We start from the raw sequence: 22,880 nt of genomic DNA on the forward strand, positions 1-22,880 counted from the left end.
GAAATACAATTTGAATAATAATTTAGAATGCACTGTATCTTATTTATAACACATAGAAAACATGGATGATGCCGAGAGATCATATTGATTTATTTTGAAGAGCTCTAAAAGCGTCAGTAATCACGTCTCCGTGTCTGGGTTCATGAGATCATTCAGTCTCTCCCAGTACAGTGAGCTTCACCAGGAGCTGAGTCTAAATGAAGGCCGCTTTCAGCGGTACTTCTGTCTCTCTGTTCCCCAGTTTGTTGACTTGCTGTCCTGCATTAGTCCAAGGAAAGATTAAATAAAAATAATAATAAAATGAAATTCAAATTAGAAAAATATTCTAAAGTTCAGGAGGAGAACAATCAGATTCTCCTCATGTTGATTTTAGACTCCACCCACTGATCACATCAACATGCGACAAGCTAAAGCCAAGTCCCGGATTGGTTGTTCAGATATTTGAACTCTGGAAACATGGTATCATGACACCAAAAATATGCTGGCAGCGTTTCAGTGTAAAAGCCGTACTTTTTCCTCATGTCTGCCTCACCTTGAGGTCCCTGCTCTGCTGGAAGGATTTTCCTCATTTTGGGTGGTGGGAGACTCTTTCTGCTTTGAGCTTTGTGGCTTGCTCTCACCCGGCTCACTGAAAAAGCATAAAGTAAAAAAAAGATCAAGTCTTTAGGAACACTGGAGGTCTGAACTGTCAGTCCAGAACGAGATTATTCAAGTACAAACTCATCAGATGGGATTTTTGAGCTTCAGCAAAGAAAGGTGAGGCTTCTCTCACCTGAAAGCCTGAATGATAACTGTGCCGAATAGAATGAAGAGCGCTGAGAAGATCAAGGACAGAATGGGCATCATCTCTCGCCTTAAGAAAAAGAGAAAAAAAACATTAAATAAACTTAGAGTACGTGCCAACAAATCAGGCACCACATGAAGTTGTGAACTTTAAAAACCCACTCTACAGAAAATAGTTTTTAACATGTTATTTTAGCATTTTTATCATTATGGAGGACATGTATTAAAAACATTATGATCAAAATTGCCTTTTTGAGAATTTCTTTATTTAAATCATGATGGATCAGGAGCACATTAAAACCCGCGGTTTAAAAAACCAGCTGCCCAAGTCTCCTTTATCTGCTACAATTCTGAAGCATCCACTTCCAGATAAATAGCTCCTTTAACATCTTCATTTTCCTCGCTGGATTAAAACTGTACACTCTGTAAACTCTGATATTATGTGTATTTTTTTTGCTACGCTAGTGTGGCCTTGCGAGGAGCTGTAAGCTAACAGGAGAGTGTGTAAACAAAGGTATGCTGGGATTTTAATGTAGGCTAACTTCTGCACCAACCAGTAGTGTACCATCAGGGCCTGCAAAGCCTTCAGTGAAGGCCTAAAATGATCTGAAAAGAAGTATCTAAATCATAGAGAAATATATATTTTTTATTTATATATTTGTCCAAAACATTAGATTTTTCCAACTGCACTTGATTTTTGTTTGAATTATTAGCTGTTTTGCTGTTAACAATTGTAGAGAGGGGGAGACGTTCATTTAGTTGCTAATTTATTGCGTAAAACATTCTTAAACTGGACTTCGTCAAAAAAGGCCGACCAACCCTGAAGCTAGCGAGCACTTCCCAGCAGGTAAAGGATTTGTCCACCGCTTCCAGCAGTTCTGTCTGGCCAGGTAACAGAGGTTTAATAATAATAATAACAATAATACATTTATTTGAAGCGTCTTTCAAACCGCCCAAGGATACTTTACAGTAAAATAGCATTAAAATAATTAAAATGGTACACATAAAAGCAAGGCACAATAAAATCAACAGACAGAAGATTACTGGGTCAAAGTGCAAAGGCAGATTTAAACAGGTGAGTTTTGAGTCTGGATTTGAATAAGGGAAAAGATTTGATATTACAGAGGTCAGAGGGAAGAGAGTTTGGGAGCCGAGCGGCTGAAGAGAGAAGCAGAGGACCTGAGAGAGTTGAATTTGTGGAAAATATTGACAAGAGGTAAGAGGTAAGTGATGAAAAGAAGTGGACCAAGGACAGAACCTTGTGGAGCACCGGAGGAAACGGTTCAGGGCTGGGATTTAAATGATTTGAGTCCAGCCCGAAAAATAGTATTGGAGCCAGCAGAGGGGGGTGGAGGTGATACCAAGAGGAGAAAGATATGGAGGAAGATGGAGTGAGAAATGGCATCAAACTCAGATCAAGAAGGATGAGGATGGTGAGGACACCAGAATCAGCCGCCAGGAAAAGGTCATTAGTGATTTTAACAAAAGCGGTTTCTGTGCTGTGGGAGGGGCGGAAACCAGCCTGAAAGGGTTGAAAGAAACTATGTTGCTTGAGGTGTTGATGGAGTTGGGAGGAAACTACTTTTTTGAGAATTTTAGAAAAAAAGGGTAAATTGGAATACCAAAAAATACTGGGATCTGAACCATTGTTTTGGGGACAATGTTGAGCGACAAAGGGGCCAGTATGAGGACGTCCACGCCGCCACTTAACGCATCACAGCTGCTCTGAACGCACGGAGCTGCAGCGGCTCATTGCAGACAGCTTCACGGCAGGAAATGGAACAATTTCATTTCCCAGACAAAAACAGGTTTCCAGACCATGAAATACTAGTGTTTATCACCCTCATCAACCACCAGAAATTTCTGGAGCACCAGAAAAACTTCCTTTACGTATCCCACCCCAGCTTAACACAGCACTCTGGTCAGGGCTGAGAACATAGATGAGGATTTTGCAGGGAAATCTCCCTCTGATCTCCTGGATTCCCTTCATGGATGGAGTTCATCTTTGAATAAATTGGATTTGCTGTAAATAAAACGCTTATTTCAAGTTTAATGAGTAGTCAATTGTGCTGTGATGTTTGTTGCAGCTGTTATTACAGTGAAAGGAGACTTGCAGTTTGTTTTAACAATATGTGCAAAATTAATCTGTTTAAATGACTCATTTATGATGGAATTTCTCCATAAAATAATATCCATATATAACAGGCTGGTGTTAGAACATAAAATAGTTAAAATAGGTGGACTTCTAATGAGTTCCTGGCAATATGAAGAAAATATGTCTTAACCCTTTAACTACCCAAAGCAGAAAAAACCCACATAAATAATGTATTTTTTCTGCTGCTTATTGCCTTGGTACGGAGCGACTGAATGGATATCAAAGTAAAAAAAAAAAACTATTGACATAAAAATATACACATATTTTTTAAATGCTTAGGGGCTCCGTAAAAAAATTAAAGTGAAAAAAGTTCTGGTTACTAAGTAGAACTTGTTTTTCTAAAAATTAAAGCAGTAAAAAATAGTTTTGTTTTTTTTTCTAAAAATTGAATTAACAAAAATGTTGTGTTTACTAATTGATGTGCACTAGTTTCTATCTAGTGCACATCAATTACTAACCAGATTTTTTTTTATTTCAATTTTTGGATTTTTTTTACTTCAATTTTTTTTCTTCAATTTGCCTTTAGGGACTCCGTACCTTTGGGAGTAATACATACAATCAATATTTTTAAAAACATGTTTTCTAATTGTTTCCCATTGTTTGGTTAAAGTTAAAAACAGCACAGGCTTTTAGATTTTGACTAAAAATGTCATAATCATAATTAAAAGACCATTGGGAACGATAAGGAGGTGCAGCTCTATTAGAGTAAATAAATACAATGATAGTTGTAGAATGGTAAATATGAATTTTACTGCAGAAGTCTTACCAGTTCGAGTAGAGAAGACCATCGTATATTTGAAGAATGTAGTCAAAAGCGGCATTCAGCCACTGAACAATGAAAATCTGAGGAGGTGAATAAACATTTTATTAAATGACTCTCAGTATTGAACATCGCAGCAGGTCTGGTGAGTCTGCTGGGACTTACAGGAGCCATCTCGTTGTTGAGCTCAGGTAAGGTGGCGTCTGTGGTCAGGTAGGTGGGGTCTCTCTGAAGAAGCTCCAGCTGTTCGTGGAGGCAGTGTTTGTCCTCCTCGCTGCCGTTCCAGCCCCCGCTCACGGAGCGGTAGAGGACCCTGCCGGCCTGGCTCCGCCGCTCCAGAATCACCACCTGCCGGGGAAGCAGTGCCAGTCATTTAAAAACTAATTAACTTATGCGTCATTTTGTAGGTCAGATGCTTTTATTTTTGCACGCTCCGACCGGCTGACCTGAGGTGAGACGGCGGCCTGGTTCTGCAGGAGAGCCTGACAAAGAGGCTGCTGCTTTCGCTGATAAACATAAGCAAACCGCAGGACATCTTTTTTGTAGGCCGAAGCAAAGTCCAGAAAGGCCTTATTGCCTGGAAGGAAAGCGTCATCCTCCCCAGTGATGAGCAGAACACAATACCTGCAAAACATGCACAGAAATGGCATTTGTGTTTTATGTTCACTGCCACTGTAGATACGGCTGATCAAATGTTCTTACTTCCTCCTCCGGTGGAATTGCTTGACGGGACAGAGCTCATCAAAAAGCTGCTGGCTGACCAGCCGCGGGACCTGCAGGAACTTATTGTTGGAGACGAACTCGTTCATGATCTGTCGCTTCATCCCTCTGGCCTGATGGAAGCAGAAGTGGGAGCAGATGAAACTCCTTTCTGGGTGAGAAGATGTTGCTCTCCAGGTGAGAAGGTGAAGGAGGACGTACCTGGATGATGTCAGCAGGCTTCTCCGTGTCCTCCTTGAAGAGCAGCATGCTGGGAGCGAAGGTGTTGATGTTGAACTGCTGCAGCAGCTGAGCGATGTGAGTGTCGCCCTGATCCACGTATCCAAACCGCACATACTCTCTGAAGGAGAACGCTGTTAACTGCAAATATAGAAGCACAATGACGTTAATGTGGATCTACAAGACAAAATTAGGGGTTTTATATAACATTATCACATGAAATAACTGCTTTTACGTAAGAAATATTTTTATATTGTTTTTAGAAAATGTTACAATTTTTACAAAATATTTGTATTTTCTTTTATCTAAGTTCACTAAAATGAACTTTTATTTAGCAACAAAAACCCTTGACAAATAGAAATGCAACTTAAAACTAGAAAAGTTGCATTACCTGCAATAATGCTAGTGTGAATGCATTCTGCTGAAAGTAGTTGCTGAAGAGGCTGAAGCTTAAAATGGTGACGCAATTACTGAAGGGATTTGCTGAAAATGCAAAAGCTATTTGGAAAATATTAAATTTCCTAAAAGACTAGAAATTTTGTTAAAGAACTATGAAAGAGCACTGAAGATGACCTACATTTCTGAATAATTAGTAGTAAAATTGCTTTAAAATCCCTAATACATGCCAATTTTGCAAAAATATTTAGTTTATTGCTTAAATATGAGCTAAACTGCAAATTAGCCTAAAATGCATATAGTAGAGGCCAAATTAGCCAAAGAAGCTAGCTCGTTGCTTAAGTAATTTGGCATTTAGCTAATATTTTAGCTGGCTATCAGCTTCAACATTTTCAGCCATCAGCTTCAGTATTTTTAGCTATCAATTTCAGCATCTTCAGTGGCAAAATTCAGCTTACAGCATTCACGCTAGCATTATCACAGGTAATGCTATATATCTAGTTCATAATTATGTTAAAAGTGTTTAAAGTTTTAAAAATGTAGTTTTAGAGTGTTTAATAAATGTTTATTCAGTTCAGTCCGTGACCTAAGGCGTGTTTTGGATTTTGGCCCCCTGTGCGATCGACTTTGACACCCCTGGTCTAAATCAAAAATGGAACTTTAACAAGAATGTTTTATTTCTTTTGGGGTGATTACATTTTTTCAGTTTGGTTTAAATGTGTCCGATGGCCACTTAATCTTATTTTGTTATTACTTATATTTAACCTTAACGAATAGAATGAACGAACAGAATTTCTCCTTCAAACAGACATGATTAGAAAGCAGCTGTTTCTAGTATAAAGATGACTTAAACCAAACTCTGGAATCTGACTGGAATCTCTTTGTTCTCCAACTTGTTTTCCTGCTTTCATCAAGATGATTGAATGCAAACTGTTAGAACAGATGGTTTATTTGTTGTGTAATAAGAGATGCCATCACATCAACCCAGTGCATCATGGGAGATGTAGTGAAAAGCAGTGGTGCTAATGCTGGACAGACTCATGTCTCCAAGCTTATTTTATTCAATTTTACGACTGACATCGTATTCCACAGAAGCTACTAGGGTGCACGAATGATCCGTGATCCATACGGATCACTAGCCCTGGTTCTGCTCAGACATGTGCCGTGGATTGCCCCCCCCTCTTTCCTCTCTCCGCGATTCTTTTGTCCGCTCACTTCAAACGTGATTCACACATCAAATTCAAGGGCATCAAAGACGCTGCTCAAGACTTGTCCAAAAGTGTTTTGAAACCTGATACTCCTGCCGCATGTGGGAGGAGCTACCATCAAAAAATGTTCTCGCCCTCTTAATGAAAGACACGGAAGATGTTGAGAAATCCGGTGCTTTTATTTTGAAGCCAGAGTGAAATCTGGGCCGTTGTTGATGAATACAGAGCTGATATTCTGGCGATGGTAAATGTTTTTTATATTAGTGAAAATTACCCAAGGTGCACCTGACCATCTCTCATGGCACACTAACACTGGTTGAACAGCCCTGCTTTAGCTTTTCCCCACAAGTTTAACAAAGCAAGAGAATGATAATGATAATTACAGAATATTTAAAAAGTATTTTATGTGCTGTTTCTCTTGTTTTCAAAAGGTTGAATTCTCAAAATCTAAAGGTGTGTTTTTACCTTGTAAAGAAGTGGAACAACAGAGACTCTGTCAAATAAGAGAAGACCAGGCTTGTTCTCCGAGTGCCAACTTTCAAGAAAAGCTCGGTAGTTGTCATCGTTGACCTGGAAAAAGAAAACATTTCACTTTACCTCAAGCAGGAGCAGATCTGCGATTATGCACCTGAAATCAGCAGCAATATGTCAGAAGCACCTTTTCCACCAGTCTCTGAGGCACCAAGTCTTCCACAAACTGTCGCAGGTGCTCTTGTATCACGGCCTGGTGGAAGAAGGTGACTCTGCCGTTCACCAGCCCGATGATGGAGGGAGTGCGATAAGCTCCCAGCTGGTTAGCCAGGCGGCGCTCGTAGCCCAGGTCCACAACGCCAATGCCCACACCTGTGCAAGTACAACACAACTCTGCAGTCACAACAATCAAACCTCTCTGACATTGTTGCAGTTTCAGGTAAATCTGAAGGTTTGTCCAAACTGAACACAATGGGATCAAGTCATCTAGTACAGAATCTGCTAAAAGTTAGCATTTATTGTGTGAGTGTTTTACAGCATTCACACTACAGTGATTCTCCTTTCTGTACGTTCTTTGACACATAAAAACGTAATCACACTTTCAGCAATTCCAGCAATCTTGCTATCAAACAATCAGCTTGTTCAGGACATTACTGCTTGTACTTTTAGTTTTTGAAATATGTCCCATAGGAAATCAATGAGAAATTCCTCAAATCCTTCAAAAACTTTGTGCACTTTAAAACTTGTGAACATCTGCATTGTAGCTGGAGACACCACTAAATTTTAAAACGTTCAGCAACTACTGGGTTTTTAGGGTAATTTGGCATTTAGCTGTTATATTAGCAAGCTGTTTTTGGCTAATTTAGACATTTTTCAGGTAAATTTGAAGTTTAGCTAACATTTTTAGCATAATTTTAGCTGTTTTTGTCCAGTTTAGACATTTTTTCAGTATTTTAGTCAAATTTGGAGTTTAGCTAACATTTTAGCATTATATTAGCTGTTTTTGGCTAATTTAGACATGTTCCCATTGACTGTATAAGAAAGACTGTCTATGCATGTTCCCAGTTTTTCAGGCAAATATGGAGTTTAGCTAAGATTTTAGCTTTATGCTAGCTGTTTTCAGCTTATTTAGACACGTTTCCAGTTTTTTAGGGAAATATGGACCCAAGCTAACATTTTAACAAGCTTTCAGCTTCAGTATTTCAGCTATCAGCACTAGCATCTTCAGGGGCCACATTCAGGGTACAGCATTTACACTAGCATTATCACAGGTAATGCTGTGTATCTGGTTGCATTTATCTTCATCTTTTGCTTAATATTTTTATCTTTTGACTTTTTACAGCCATTTCTACCTTGCCTTGTTTGGACACAGGAGGATAAGTCACCTAAGCTAAATTTCTTGTATATGCACAGTACTTGGCCAAAAAAGCTGATTCTGAATCTAGCACATGGACTAGAGTCACATATATTTGATGATAGGCTATGTCCACATTCATTCCCTAATACCCTTAAAAAACACTATAGTGCAGGACTGTCCAGAAAATCAATTAAAAAAAAACGTACTTTTGTCAAAATATATTATAGAGAATATTTAGAGAATGGGCAGAATAAGAATAAAATTAAGAAATGTTGTGATGCTTTGCTGCTTGATCGTCTTATTTTGCTATACATATCTTGCTTTTTAGTCATTTTGTTTATCTATAGGTGGTTTTCTTCCACGTTCAGGCACATTAGCTTGTCCTTACTTAAACATGTATAATTTTTCAGTTTTGTTTTCTTGAATACTGTCATTTTTAGCATGTATGTTTCTTTTATTTGTGCTTAATAAACAGATTTTGTAATGCATGTATTTTTATCAAAAAGTATTTTATGTGTTTGTCTTATAATTGTATTTTTATTGTATATCCTTGTTTTTAGGTTGATAATTTTAACATCTGTCCTGGGGACAACACATGAAAAATAGCTGCTGGGCTAATTCTGTCTCATTGCATGCAATGCTTTTAATGTGCACTGTCCCTGAGAAATAAATACAGTTGAATTGGATTGAAATAAATAAACAAATAAGGAGCTCAGACACCTAGCTCACTACTACAGGGACAAATTCTTCCCAAAAGCTGTGACCGTACTGAATGCCAATTTCAGACCACAGGCCACCTGATACTTGCACACGACTCTGTGATTCTGGAACATTTGTCTGATCTGGCACATTTTGTCCTTTTTCTCACACATTTGTCTGATTTTTGCACCTTTCTTTGTAATGTAAGGTGTTCATTTCTTTCCCCTATTTATTTATCTATATTGACACATTGAAGAGAACTGTACCTGTGCCACGTATAATGAAAATAAAGGCTTTATATTGTATTTCTATTCTAAGTAAAAACCTTAAAAATATTTTAAAAAATACAAAGACTATTTATGAACTGGTGTGTTCTGATGATGAAAACTCGTATGACTTTCAAAAAAAAAATTCAAATGACAGAACGTTCAAACATTGTTGTCTATATTCACCAATCTAGAGAGCATTGATCCACAGTGATGATTTTTGCAGAGACTTCTTGGTCATTTCCAGGGAACTGAATTTCGACACCTCAACAACCGTAGACCATCCTTGGTTTTATGCTAAAACAACATCTAAAATAACATATTAACAGATTATTCCTGTTTAGATTGGAGCATCATGAGCTGAAGTTTAAAAGGCAAGCAGCTTCAGAAAGCCAAAAGGACTAAATACTGAAAAAAAATGTTCATGAAAGTAAATCAAACTCTAAAAAAAAAAAATCAGAATTGTTATCTAAAATGTGCTAATTCTGTATTTTTTGGCTTGCTTTTCTTTATTCTATGAGGATGAAGCTCCTTTCAGTGTTTTCCTGTGTATTTTACAACTATCCATTTGAGGACTTCCCTGAAAGTTTACAAAGTTTGCCAGTGAACAGACACTCAATCCTCCATACATATAAAAAAACAGCATTGCAGGTATAGTTGCAACTATAATACAGAATAACAACAATATGCATGTAAATGTGAGTTAAAAATCACAGGTAATTTTCTCTAAGTAAAGGAAAATAAACAGTCTAGCCCTGAAATAATTCATCATTTTTAAATAAAACATAAATTTCAGCACATTTAAAGAAACTCATAAACAGGATAATGTAGTTTACAGTTTCAGTCTTCAAATTAAACAGTCTGTTCTGACTAAACCCTGCAATCTACAGTAAGAATTCTCATTTCCTGAGTCTTTATAAAACATTTCCCTTTTTTAATCTCACCTAATGCATGATGTCTTCAGACAGGAAAAAAATAAAAGGAGAATTATTTTAGTCATGTTTCAAGAAACCGAGGTATTTCCCTGACAGTGTGGAGGCATAAACATTTTAAAATAATGGTCTTACCCAGAGGTTCCAGCTCCAGTACGGTCTCTTTCCAAACCGGCTCAATGTGAATGCAAGCGAAGCACCAGTCGGACGTCACTTTAATTAAGTACGGCCTCTTGTAGCTGTCGGGCAGGATTTCACTGTTAAACTGCGCGTGGTGAAGCATGTACTTGCTATCTGCAAAATCCCTGGACCTAAAATGAAAACAAGGGGAGACACAGTAGTCAGAATAAATCCTAAACAAAAAAATGGCCAGAGAGCAGAAGTTTATCATTTCATAAGGAACTTGTGAAACTTTAAATGTTTATATACACACTAAAACAGCTTGAAGTATTTAAATATCAAATAGAGCCATTTCAACCAATTGGATGGATCCCTTTTATGTTCGATTTCCCAACTATAATTTAAGTTATGCTGATTTTTAGATTTGCTATTTATTCATATTGTTATCGATCACTAATATTGCACAGGTTTTCCTCAAACTGTCTAGCCCTAGTCAAGAGCTTTGGCCCAAATGAGTTTAACAAAGAGAACCTGGGGAAATGGAAGAAGGACTCATCAAAGTAGAAACTCCTGTGGAAACCATGGAAACCCTGATGCTGCGGCTGGCCGAAGGGCTGGTTTTCATCCATCTGCCCGTACCGGTCAAAGTTAGCCCTCCGCTCTTCATTGGACAGAATCTGTGAGCAAAAACAGAAACGAGTTTTGTTTGTATGAGTAAAGACAAAAAACTTAAAGCTGGCTATCAGATTGGAAAATACTCCTCCACCTCATAGGATTTGGAAATCTTGATGAACATGTCTTCAGCTTTAGGGTCCTTGTTCTTATCTGGGTGCCTAAAGGGACAAACATTGCATCAGATATCAGAAACAATAGCAATAATATTATTTTAAATGTTTGTATAGTAAGAAATATCATTTTAGGGCTGTACATTTGAAAGTAAGAGGAAGTTTAGTCATAAATGTCATTCTGACTCACCATTCTCTGACCAGCTTCTTGTAGGCCCGTTTGATCTCTGCTTGCCCGGCGCTCCTGCTAACATCCAGTATTTTATAGGGGTCATATTCAGAAGTTGGCCTCACGACATCTACAGTCAACATCAGCAGAAAGATGGCCACCACGACATGACATATCCAAGGAACTCGGCCGGTGCTCCAACCCGTCATTCTTTGCCACTTTCCGCGTCGCACTTTGCAGAAATGTGCGATTTTATTAAACGTATAAATGATCAGCAAAGCCTTTACATGTTCGGCTGTGTTAAGGTTGTGATTGTTTAAGTAAAATGCTGCATTTCAAAGGTGGATTTCACTACGGCGAATTCAATATCCTATATCCAAATGATGGGCATTGGTTAAGCTAGGTTTTCCGGTTATTCTTTTCAAAATAAAAGCTTTTCGAATTTTGTCGTCTAAAATTTACAAACTCTGGGATAACCAAACAACAAAAAATGAACAATATAATTAAATTAAATCAAATCAAGTTAAAAATATATATTTTTTATGTTTGTTAAAACATAAATATAATTTGTCAAGTATTTATGTAATTGTAATCTTCATTTCCGTTTCCGCTTCGTCACTGCCACCCTGAGCTGGATGGAATCACAGCAACAGTAACACTGCGAACATGAGTACTTTGACTCCAGCTCACCGAACAAACTGCTAAGAATAACCCGCACATGTAAAACGGATTGCTCTCCACCTCCATTACAGCCCAAAAATGCACGGGCCGTGCCCGTTAGCCGTCACCGGAGCGGGCGTCCAAACTGCGCAGATGTGGTCATCATATCGGTAGCTAACGCTAGCTCTGTCCGGCTGCTGTCTGGTCGCATCACTGAAGGGACAGCCTCGCTTTAGAGCCCAAGGTAACTAAATGAATCATTTTTACAACAATTAAATTATACCATTCCATTACTGTTATTGAGCTGTGGTTTCGAGTTTATTCATCCTTAAGTGCTCCGAGTGTCAAGTAATAAACCTTTTTTTTGTTATTCATCTGGATTTTTAGAGATTTGTTTCAAATGAAATAATAAAATGTGGCACTTCCTGCCATAAAGTGATGCCATTTACCATGATGCTTTGCGATTTATACCTGCATCCCATAGACTGTATATAAAATAACATCCATGTCTATGCCTGCATCTATGGAGCTGGCTGTTATAAATTGTTAATTCTAGGAAATAAACTTTTTCAATTTGAATTTCCATTTAAAAACGCACACACAAATATATATATATTGTATATATATATATATATATATAAACATCTGGAGCATTACAAAAACTTTTAGCTAAATTGAACATTACAAGACTTGACTTTACATCGTTTTTTCCCCTCTATTTTGTGTTTGTTTCTGTCTTTATTATTATGCTGGGTTTATCTTATTATTTTATTGCATGTGTGGGGAATGATTTTTCTAGTGTTTTAATTTGTTTTGTGTACAGCACTTTGAGCTGTTTCCTTATATAAATAAAATTTGTTTGAAATTTGAAATCACAAACCTGACAAAATATTTTAATTTACAACAAAAACCAAACTTATAAAATGAAAATACAACTGAACAGAGAGAGGCTCCAATATGGAAAAAAAAAATGTTTTCCTCTCTTATCGATCGAAATATTAGGGACATTTTTAATCTTTTAGATATTGCTGTCTTTATTTTTGCTTTCTTAAATAGTTTTAGTAATTCCAGGTATAGTTTGAATTCATTTTTAAACAATCAATTTTTTTTGGCGTCTTATGTGTTTATATTTGTATAATGTATGTTAAATTTAGCATGGCAGATCACGTTTATACAGATTTCTTCTAATTAATATTCTATGATGCCAAAAATTATGGTGTTTAATGAAAATGCCCGCAGTTGTGAGGAAATATTTTTAAGCCAGTTATAAAGTTATTAGCAAAATATTTGTATTTGGGGACAAAAGAAAATAAAATGCTTCAATTTCCTTTTCACAGAATGTGCACGCATTATCATTTATATTAAATTGTCATCTTGAAAGTTCTTTAAAAGGGTAGATGTCATTTTGAATTTTAAAATTAATTTTCATTTGATTAAATGTATTCTTTCACCTGATTGTCTTAAACGATCCTGTGTTTAATTCTTAGGCTGATCATCATGAATCTGTTTCGCCTCGTATGTCGCCATAAAACGGCTCTGGTCATCGGCTCCATATGCACTTTTGCTGTCGTCCTGGTTTTCTTGGCCAAATGTACCTCAGAGACCCTGAAGCAGGATCACCCCGACCCGCCGGGTTTGGCCCCCAACACCAACGCGTTGAAGTTCCGTCCGGAGTCGCACAACCCGCTGTCCTCTTCCAAAGCCTTGTCTGCGTTCCTCGTGGTGCTCATCACGACGGGACCCAAGTACACAGAACGCAGGAGCATCATTCGCAGCACCTGGCTTGCTAAGCGGGACTCTGACGTTCTGGCTTGGTTCGTGGTCGGGACTCAAGGCCTGTTGAGCGACGACCTGCAGAACCTCAACACGGAGCAAGGCCGCCACAAAGACCTGCTGCTGCTGCCGGATCTGCGAGATTCCTATGAGAACTTAACACTGAAGCTGCTGCACATGTACTCCTGGCTGGACCAGAATGTGGACTTCAAGTTTGTCTTCAAAGCCGATGATGACACGTTTGCTCGCTTGGACCTCGTGAAAGAAGAGCTGAAGAGCAAAGAGCCCAGCAGGCTGTACTGGGGCTTCTTTTCCGGAAGAGGCCGCGTAAAAACAGCGGGGAAGTGGCGTGAAAGCTCCTGGGAGCTCTGTGACTATTACCTCCCGTATGCCCTCGGCGGCGGTTACATCCTCTCAGCCGACCTGGTCCGCTTTGTGCATCTCAACGCAGGCTACTTCAAGATGTGGCAAAGTGAGGACGTGTCCCTGGGTGCCTGGTTGGCGCCGGTGGACGTCCGGCGAACGCACGACCCGCGCTTTGATACGGAGTATAAGTCGCGTGGGTGCAACAACAAATACTTGGTGACGCATAAGCAGAGTTTGGAGGACATGTTGGAAAAACACCAGACTCTGCAGCGGGACGGCAGGCTCTGCAAGGAGGAGGTCAAGCTGAGACTGTCCTACGTGTACGACTGGAGCGTGCCGCCCTCTCAGTGCTGCCAAAGAAAGGATGGAATTCCATAACTCCTGTTTAATGAAATGATCTGCTTTTGTTTGCCATGTCAGGATTATGTTCTTTCTTTCAAACCGTGTGCAGTTGTGGACCTGGTACTAGACGTTTAGCAAAACCGTTCAGGCAAACGCTTTTTAAAATTATTGTCTTCATAAAAAAATCAACGCTGGATCAGATTTCCCTCATTCCTGAGGTTATTATTGTTTTTCTCACCTCGCCGTGAATTTCTAATGTCTTCTTTGAACTCCTGGTTGATTATAGAAGTGAGTTAGGTTGTATTCAGACTAGAATAATCAGTTGGTCCAGACGGAGTCTGCTTAATTTGGTCCAGAACATTTCTGCTACAAACCAAAGTTTGTAAACAAAACCATGTGACTAAAGATCTCTTCAGTCATTAGCCAGGAATTTCAGGGGCGGGGCAAAGCAATGAGAGAAATAATAATGAAAGTCCTACGCTTTGGAATCCTTGTCGTGATAGTTCACTGATTCAAACTTTATGTTTTGCTGACCGATTCTGAGCGTCTGTATTAGGGTCCGGTTCAACACTTTTTATTGCTACTTTGGTACTGTGGAGGCAAGACGGTTACTGAGGATACGACGGCTAAGAAGGAACACCGTTAAGTTTCTATGACATATAGATGGTCAGAAAACACTGAGAATCAATGTGGATCACGCTAACAGTTGTTTTAATGAGCCAGCGTTCATCACATTTTAGTGAGTTGTTGTGTCTCATCATTGCTCCAGTACCCTGTTTACATCCCATAATGCCCGCCTACGGTGGCTGCTTTGGTCCAATATTTCAACTCCGAGCACAGATTGTATTCAGACTGAGCAAACCCAGAGCTCACCTCAAAAGATAGATGGGTCGGTAACACTTTGTAATAAAATTCCTTAACAAGCGTTATTAACAAATTAGCAAACATTATTAATGTGTCAATAGAGTGTTAGTAAGACATTTATTAACACAATAAACCTAATAAGGTTTATTAACATACTTGATAAGATTCGAGAGACCATTGTCTACATAGGCCATATTAATAAAGCTTAATAATATATTAACCATCTTTGTTAGGGCCGCCACGATTACTCGACTAATCGACGACTAATCGACTATAAAATCGATTAGTCGTTACTTAATATTATATGGAGTCAGAGTGTAGTAAAGTTTAAAGTTATAATGGCATTCTGCTAGCTTTTTGGTTTTGGGGCTATTTTGGAATCAAGCGAATGCTTCAACTGCATGCTAGCTGTTTTGGCTCGCATAGGCTTCTTTTCTCTTTCTTCTGGTCCTGGTCCGCTTGGGTGTATTCAGACTGGAAACATTGGGTCCTCTTAAAGTGAACCAGAGTTTGTTTCCCTGATAATCCAGAACAAAGTTTCCGTCTGAACACACCCAAGTGGACCCTGATCCAGGACCAGGAACCGCTCTCTGACCCATCTATCTTTCTAGGTTTTTTCAGTTTATTTCCAATCAGACTGAGCTCCAGTTCACTCCGAGTTTCCTCAGTCTGAATACAAAGCGGTCCAGTAGCAGAGTAACTGAACCAAAACTGTACTGTAACTGGTGATGTAAACAAAGTAGAAATGAAGCAACTGGACAAATGTAAAGCAACGATTGTTGTATTATCAAACAGGGGGAAAAAAGTCCTCTCTGATATTCATACCTGCTATGCCGTCATCCCAAAAGTCACGTTGTAGTTCCTTAAGAGAATTCTCTTAAAAATAATATAACACCAAGACGAAAAGACACAGCAACTCATTAAAAAAGGGGTCGAATGAATTCAGGCTCATTAAAACAACTTTTAATGGGATCCACATTATTTCTCATACTGTTTTCCTGACGATCTATCTGTCATAAACACTTAGTGTACTTTCTTAGTCGTCGTCTCCTCAGTAACCGTCAGCAGCATGCTTCCACCGACCGTAACAGCAGCAAAAAGTGTTGGACGTTGATACAGACATTCAGAATCGGTCAGCAAAATATAACGTTTGAATCAGAGATCTTTAGTCACATGGTTTTGTTTACAATCTTTGGTTTGTAACAGAAATGTCTAGTTGACGGCATTCTGAAAACGCAAGGTTCAGAACTCTGTCTGAACGAATTAAGACAAAAATAAAATATTTTACCAGTCTGATTACACCCTGAGAATTTGATTCTGACTATGGGAGTAAACAAACTCTGGATCACTTTAACTGAATATGTTCAGTCTGAAAACACCCTCAGTTACAATCCCATCTGAAGCAGAAAATAAGCAACACCTGAGTATAAAATAGAATCTAGAGATGCTTTGACAAGGATTTTATCTTGACAGAAACCGACTAGATGGTAAAAAAAAAATCCATTCGGTTTGAACCGACCTCGTCCTGATGCCCTTTTGACCTTTCTGTTGAAACACCTGTGATGGCCTTCGTCTTTCCCGTCTGTGCTTCAGCTGCTAATGCCAGTATTTTTTTGAACACTAGTAGTTTTGTGTTGTAACTCAGTGACGTTTGTTGTACAGGGAATTGGGAGCTTCATATCCTGCCATGGTGTCTGTTTTTGCTAAATCCTATTTTATTTATTTTTAACTTATTCTACTTCAGCAAGTTGGTATTGAATATTGACATGATTACTGTGTTTGCTGCTTCTACATGCAATTTGTTTTTTAAAATTGACTGATGGCAAATTATTTTGTTTTCTTTGATTCATTTGAGAGGTTATTGTTTTTTGGTGCCAATGCATGAAATGCATTTGGTTCCATCTATTGTTTACAGAAGCTGCAGCTCCTCTACGGTGGTCCTCATGTTTGCTGGAGTTCAGATTTGGATGCTCACAAACATTTTTTTTGCACCGTTTTGACATATTTCTCCAACTGTAATGTTGTGATTTCCGTGTCGCAAGTTTGTGAAATTCGTGCAAAATTTTGATAATGAAAATAAACATTTTGAAAATGAAAATGGTCACAAATTATGACGTCACAGAGAAATACTTTTATGTTTTCGTGAACCACTGTTTCTGAAAATGATTTCTAATGAAATGCAGTTTAAGTTCAGTTATGGAATTACTGATTTGATTGGAACTGTGCAAGATAAATTAAAAAAAAAAACAAATACTGCTAGTTTGCATCTATAGTTTGTATCAGAGGTCTGCAACCTGCAGCTCTGGGACCGCTTGTGGCTCTTTGGCTAAAGAAAAATAAAATAATAGTATTTATTAGTCAAGTAAGGGTTACTAATTTAGCATTTATTATTTAAGTTTCTAAATTTATGGTTGAGGTGCACCTCGAAGATCAACTATATAATTTTTTACATCCCTGCTGACTTGTAGAGGTCTAGTTTGATCTGTGCTTCCTCCAGAATACACAATTTCAAATACTAAGCAAACAAAAGTCTGATCTTTTATTAGTTTACATTTATTATCTTGTGCTGTCCAGAGCTGTCTTTTATTTTGAAAGGAAACTATATGAGCTTCTTTCAAATGTAAAAAATAATTTTACATGTTGAGAAAAGTAATATTTATTATTTAAAAAATAAATAAGACTCCTACCAAGTAGAAAACCAGCCCATTTGGCTCTTTTACTGTCAAAGGTTGCCGACCCCGGTCTATATGGAAACAATTCCTTGAATAAAAACGATAGAAAATATCTTGGAATATAAAGGGTTGAAGGACTGAGAGTGATTTTAGAACACTGTTCCAGATCTCACTGGTTTTTACTGAGAGAATTTTATCCAGAAGTTGTTTTCCTGTATTTGTGTGATTGTCTCATCTCCAGTGAGCCATCCTGGATGTTTTATTAAAAATGTGAACCGCTATGTTGCATATTGTCTTTCGTGTTAATGAACAGTTTGGAAAGATGCTGCAATAGTGTCAGGAGAAGAAATAAAATCCTAAGATGTTCAGAGATCATTTCAAAATAAAAGTTTAATGCTTTTTATTTAAAAAACAAAACAAGGTAAGTTCATGTACATTTGTGTTTATAAACAGATTGGTGAGTTTGACTTTTTTGTGACAAATCCCATTTCATTTTATTATGTCTCACTTTCATTTGAAATTTAAATATGTTTGAGGGTTTGTCTCACACGAACAAACTCTGGGAGGTTCTTCTGACGTTCCATCCTTCTCTTTTCCTCCATCTCCAGCTGAAAAGCAAAAAACATGGATAAACAGGGATGCATAAAGAGAATACATCACTTATTGATGTTTCTGGGGTAGTTTTCTTCCCCTGCTGCTTACAAACTGCATTCTCTGCTGCCTTCTGTGCAGCTTCACTTCGAGGTCAGAGGGCGGACACAGAGCCTGCTCCCTTTTCCGGAGCTGCTCCCGTTTTTTGTGCTCCAGGACGCGCTGCAGCTCCGGCTTCCTTCGTGGCAGCGTGCCTCTGTGGATGCAGCAGAGTCGAGCAGTGAGGAGCTCTGGTTTTAAGGACAAACGGCCAGTAGATAAATAATCATTTACCAGATCAGCGGGGATGTTTTAAGAGGGAAGTGAACCCTTGACACGGTCGTCAGTAAACACCACCTGCTTATCAGTGTCAGCTGGACCGCTAACAGCTAAGAGGATTCGCCGACTCCAGCCAAAAAGGAGATCTGAAGAACTGTCGCCACTTTCCAATCAAGTTAAATACCAATTAAGAATAGTATGCTGAAACTTTTTGCTCAAAATGATGAGGCAATTTACTTTGATTGCTCAAGGGATTTGCTTAAAATGCAAAAGCTATTTGCATAATGTTACATTTGCTAAAAGACTGGAAATTTCATTAAAGAAATATGAAAGAGCGCTAAAGTTCACCTAAAGTTCTGAAAAAATTGTAGTAAAATTGTTTTAAAATCCTCTAATAGATTCCAATTTTGCAAAAACATTTAGTGTGTTGCTTAAATATCAGCTAAACTCCAAATTTGCCTAAAATTCTTCAATAAACTAAATTAGTCAAAAACATTAGCCTGTGTGAAGCTAAGCTCTAAATAAGCCCATAAAAACTTCAGTAGATCACAAATTAGCCAAAAACATGCTGCTAATATATGAGGTCAACTCAAAATTTGCATAAAAAAACTTCAGAAGATGCCAAATTAGCCCAAAAAGCTAGTATGTTGCTTAATTATTAGCTAAACCCAAAACTGCCTAAAGTTCCTCAGTAACCTAAACTATTCAAAAACGTTAGCATGTTGCTAAATAGAAGCTAAACTCTAAATTAGCCTATAAAAACCCCAACCAAAAACATTAGCATGTTGCTAAAATATTAGGTAGACTCCAAAGTTTTTGAAAAGGACTATAGAAGTTGAAATCATAGCCCATTCATTTATTTAAATGCTAGTTGCTAATCTACTTATTTTTTTTTTAATTTGAAGACTTTCCCATTTATTTCCTATGGGGCATATTTTCCTCAATATTTCAAAAACTATAAAGTTTATGAATGCTAAAAATACAACCAGTAATGTCCTGAACAAGCATGTTTTGATATGAAGATTATATGATTGATATGAATTGTTGAACAATTGCAATTCGTTAAGGAAAAAAATCCACATCATTAAAAAATGTAACTTAGATGATATTTGGTGGCAAACTTCCAGCAGAAGGTGCCTGATTCTCACATCTTTGTGTATTTTGATCATCACATCCATGAAGCAGACGCAGCCTACTCATTAAAAACCTGCCCAACCCGGCAAACAGATGCAAAGCTGCATGTTTTCTCACCGTCTGTAACAGAACAGCAGCTCCTGATGAAGAGCCCTGTGCTGGACAGAGGCCAGGACGGGGTTTATCAGCTTTCGCGGTTGGATGAGGTCATCCTCCTGCTGTTGCTGGTTTTCAATCACCTGGTGAGGTGTGATCATCCAGCAGTGATGTCTGTCTGGATGGAAAAACAGAGGTTTTATGCCAGCAGCTATGTCCTTAAAGGAATTTTTTTTTTATGCATTTTCATTCAAAAGAGAAATTAATTGTTTGAAAAAAAAGTTTTTACCTTTTTTGTTTTTGAGGCCCATATTTTGGGACACCTGAAATGAGATTTTTTTTTTACTTTTGCATCCTCACAAAACAGTTATCACTATTCTCTTTAATATTTGCAGCATCTCATTCATTTTTGATATAATTTATGTTGAAAAAATCAAGAATGAATAAAAAACTCAAATTTGTTCAGTTTTTTTTAAATAAATTAGAACTTTTTGGAGATTTTTTTTTCTGATGGAGGTGAACTTTCTAATTAAATATGCATAAAATTTGAGGAAAAGAATGTTGGGATTGTCACAAAATGATAAGTTATGAACTGATTAAACCTGAAAACATGAAATGCAAACTTAAAACTTTTTGTTAAATTTATATCTTTTGCTTCTCTTTAATAATCTAGCCGTAATAAAGATTAATTTACGTTGTGTAGTTCATTCTGCATTAAAACTGAAACAGGGTAAAGTTCTCAATCATACTTTAAAGATATATATTGATGGTCATCAGGTTAAACAAAATTAAAACACAGTCTTACCTGTGAGCTGTGATACAGACGCATTGATGAAAAGTTGCGTTTCTGCGGCGCGCAGCAGCGTGATCCTGCAGAAGCAGAGGAGGCTCTGGTTACAGTGAAGCTGATCAGAACAGGTGCTCCGCACTGGCCTGTGATCAAATCCCCTTATGAGTCTTGAAACCTTTTGTTCCACCTTTGTTGGGCTCAGGGGAGAAACTTCTGTTGTGTGAGCATCAGAGCATGCTGGGATTGAAATGACGCACATTAGGACAAAGCTCTGCAGAACACTGCCCTCAAAACAAGCATTAGATGCTTTAAACACTTCTTGACTAAAAGAACATTTTAAAGAAGGTTAACTCTTTTCAGCAAAGAAAACAAACATTCATATTACTGTTTTAAACCATTTTAGACAGTCAAAAAGTTTTCTTTTCACTTAATTGCAACATTATAGTAAATGGAGCATGTCAGGTATGGTTAGACACCTTTGCCTCTCATCAGGCTGAACGTGCATTAGTTTGGACCAACGTGCATGTCAGGATGTTGCAGAAATTAAAATAAAGTGGGGGTGGCTCAGCTGCATATTAGTGCCGGCTAACTGAGCTTTGGGTGGAAGCTCGCTTTAATCCTCATCCTTCTCTTTGAAACTGTCAAAGCTGCGTCCAGGAGCAGAGCTGCAGCAAAGCTAAAATGCTACACCTGTCATTTGTGTCTCTGATAGTTCATAGGTGACGCCTCCATCTGCTGCAGAAATTCAAGTTAAGCCACAGAGTAGAGGAATAAAATCTTAGTCCAACAGAGCAGGTCAGCTGCTACATTTTTACTTCATCTTTGAGAACTAAAAGCAACAAAGGACTGAATTTAAAGGGTAACCAAATTAATAAATCAACTTTTTTTGGCTGTTTACATCTATAAATGGGGCTTTAAAAGTACTTGGTTGTTGCCAGATTTTTGACAAATTAAAATAAACGTGTTTAATTCAAGTGACTATAGTCAAAAAACACACGTGTGCTGCCATCTACAGGTTGAAACAAGGTATTGCACATGAATTTTGTGATTGGTTAACTGCTGTAAGTTTCAGAAGTGTGACGTCACAATGCTCTATCTCTAGTATAAATGCCCAGCCCATCTTTGATTCTGTTATGGTCGGGTTAGCTTTAGCATGGCTCGCCTTCAGTTTTCAAAAATCTCCTGACTTACACAACTTTCCGGTTTACTTTAAGTTAGGGAACAGAGGTTGAGTGCAGTTGGCATTATATCCAGTAAACTCTGTCCTGGTGATGGTTTTAATGAACGTTTCACTCGGGATTGTTTGTTCTTTTAGCATATTAGCTTTAATGCTAGCGCAATTTCACCACTCTCAGACTCTGGTCCCCTTCGGACCTGCAGACACTAAGTCTTATAAAGGTCAAATGGGAACAGGAACTGGGTGAACAATTAACTGATAAAACTTGGCAAATGTCAATTCCAAAGATTCATTCATCTTCTATATGTATTAGATACGGTCTACTACAGTTGAAGGTGTTGCACAGGTTTCATCTGTCCCCATGTCAACTAGCAGAAATATATCCGTCTGCTGACCATTCCTGCTCTAGGTGTGGTCTCATTCCAGCCAATCTGAGTCACATGTTTTGGATGTGCACCAGGCTAAAAGATTTTTGGGAAAACATATTTAAAACCATGTCTTTTGTTTGTAAAAAGAATATTGGGCAAAGCCCTGTCACTGCTTTATTTGGGGTTGTCCCTTTGGATATTTCTGTGACATTCTATCAAAGGAATGCTGTAGCCTTCATGACACTGATGGCAAGACGCCTGATATTATTCAACTGGAAGAAAGCTGCCCCTCCATCATTTAAACAATGGGTGGAAAAAGTCATGTCCCATTTGAAGCTTGAACATTTGAGACATACAATCGTGGATCGATTGAAAACTATTATACAACATGGCAGTCACTTCACATGCGCTGCCACGTTACAGTCTGTTCAGATGCACGTGAGAATCGCGTTCAGAGGTATTTAAAATAAACAACCATCCTAACAAGTGAACAGCTGGATCTTTTCTCTGTTTTAAAATACGATAACATCCATTAAAGTTTGTCTTGTGCTCCTCACAGGAGACATCTTCTCTAATTCAGGCTGCAAGCTGGAAAAGTGCAGCGAAGATGAAACTTTGGTGATTTTATGGAGGAGCTGTACCATTTCGTATGATATGCAACTTATAATTTAAAAGCTACAATCAAAACA

The 22,880-nt window shown here is 38.1% G+C and overlaps 3 protein-coding genes across 3 annotated transcripts in view; 1 reads left to right on the plus strand and 2 right to left on the minus strand.

The window, feature by feature from the left end:
* Positions 1 to 11,430, minus strand: part of dnajc16l (DnaJ (Hsp40) homolog, subfamily C, member 16 like) — a 15,709-nt gene extending 4,279 nt beyond the window's left edge. The window contains exons 1-13 of the mRNA XM_024270087.2: positions 11,062 to 11,430; positions 10,853 to 10,919; positions 10,618 to 10,763; positions 10,102 to 10,277; positions 6,900 to 7,084; positions 6,707 to 6,811; positions 4,620 to 4,778; positions 4,401 to 4,531; positions 4,145 to 4,322; positions 3,864 to 4,046; positions 3,705 to 3,781; positions 773 to 853; positions 533 to 628 (exon numbers count right to left, since the gene is read on the minus strand). Coding sequence (XP_024125855.1) covers positions 533 to 628; positions 773 to 853; positions 3,705 to 3,781; positions 3,864 to 4,046; positions 4,145 to 4,322; positions 4,401 to 4,531; positions 4,620 to 4,778; positions 6,707 to 6,811; positions 6,900 to 7,084; positions 10,102 to 10,277; positions 10,618 to 10,763; positions 10,853 to 10,919; positions 11,062 to 11,249 — 1,772 coding nt within the window. The 5' untranslated portion in view covers positions 11,250 to 11,430. The remainder of the gene's footprint in view (positions 1 to 532; positions 629 to 772; positions 854 to 3,704; positions 3,782 to 3,863; positions 4,047 to 4,144; positions 4,323 to 4,400; positions 4,532 to 4,619; positions 4,779 to 6,706; positions 6,812 to 6,899; positions 7,085 to 10,101; positions 10,278 to 10,617; positions 10,764 to 10,852; positions 10,920 to 11,061) is intronic.
* Positions 11,431 to 11,655: 225 nt separating this feature from the next.
* On the plus strand, positions 11,656 to 15,412 carry b3galt6 (UDP-Gal:betaGal beta 1,3-galactosyltransferase polypeptide 6). Its single transcript, XM_024270088.2, has 2 exons — positions 11,656 to 11,944; positions 13,188 to 15,412. The coding sequence occupies exon 2, from the start codon at positions 13,198 to 13,200 to the stop codon at positions 14,215 to 14,217; it is 1,020 nt and encodes a 339-aa protein (XP_024125856.1). The 5' UTR covers positions 11,656 to 11,944; positions 13,188 to 13,197; the 3' UTR covers positions 14,218 to 15,412.
* Positions 15,413 to 18,143: 2,731 nt separating this feature from the next.
* LOC112145538 (protein FAM107B) lies at positions 18,144 to 21,301 on the minus strand. Its single transcript, XM_024270825.2, has 5 exons — positions 20,662 to 21,301; positions 20,146 to 20,179; positions 19,878 to 20,034; positions 18,420 to 18,564; positions 18,144 to 18,325 (listed from the first exon to the last, which is right to left on the minus strand). Exons 1-5 carry the CDS (start codon positions 20,683 to 20,685, stop codon positions 18,239 to 18,241), a joined length of 447 nt encoding a protein of 148 aa, XP_024126593.1. The 5' UTR covers positions 20,686 to 21,301; the 3' UTR covers positions 18,144 to 18,238.
* Between the last annotated feature and the right edge of the window lie 1,579 nt (positions 21,302 to 22,880).

Source organism: Oryzias melastigma, linkage group LG5 (genome assembly GCF_002922805.2).
Source record: "Oryzias melastigma strain HK-1 linkage group LG5, ASM292280v2, whole genome shotgun sequence".
Taxonomy (NCBI): Eukaryota; Metazoa; Chordata; class Actinopteri; order Beloniformes; family Adrianichthyidae; genus Oryzias; species Oryzias melastigma.

Excerpts from the sequence above, each read along its gene's own strand:
- b3galt6 (XM_024270088.2), top strand. The coding sequence starts at position 13,198 with ATGAATCTGTTTCGCCTCGTATGTCGCCATAAAACGGCTCTGGTCATC.
- LOC112145538 (XM_024270825.2), bottom strand. The coding sequence starts at position 20,685 with ATGCGTCTGTATCACAGCTCACAG. Across the intron at positions 20,180-20,661 it reads GTCTGTATCACAGCTCACAG|GTGTCCCAAAATATGGGCCT; the intron begins GTAAGACTGTGT and ends ATCTCATTTCAG. Across the intron at positions 20,035-20,145 it reads GGGCCTCAAAAACAAAAAAG|ACAGACATCACTGCTGGATG; the intron begins GTAAAAACTTTT and ends TTTTCCATCCAG.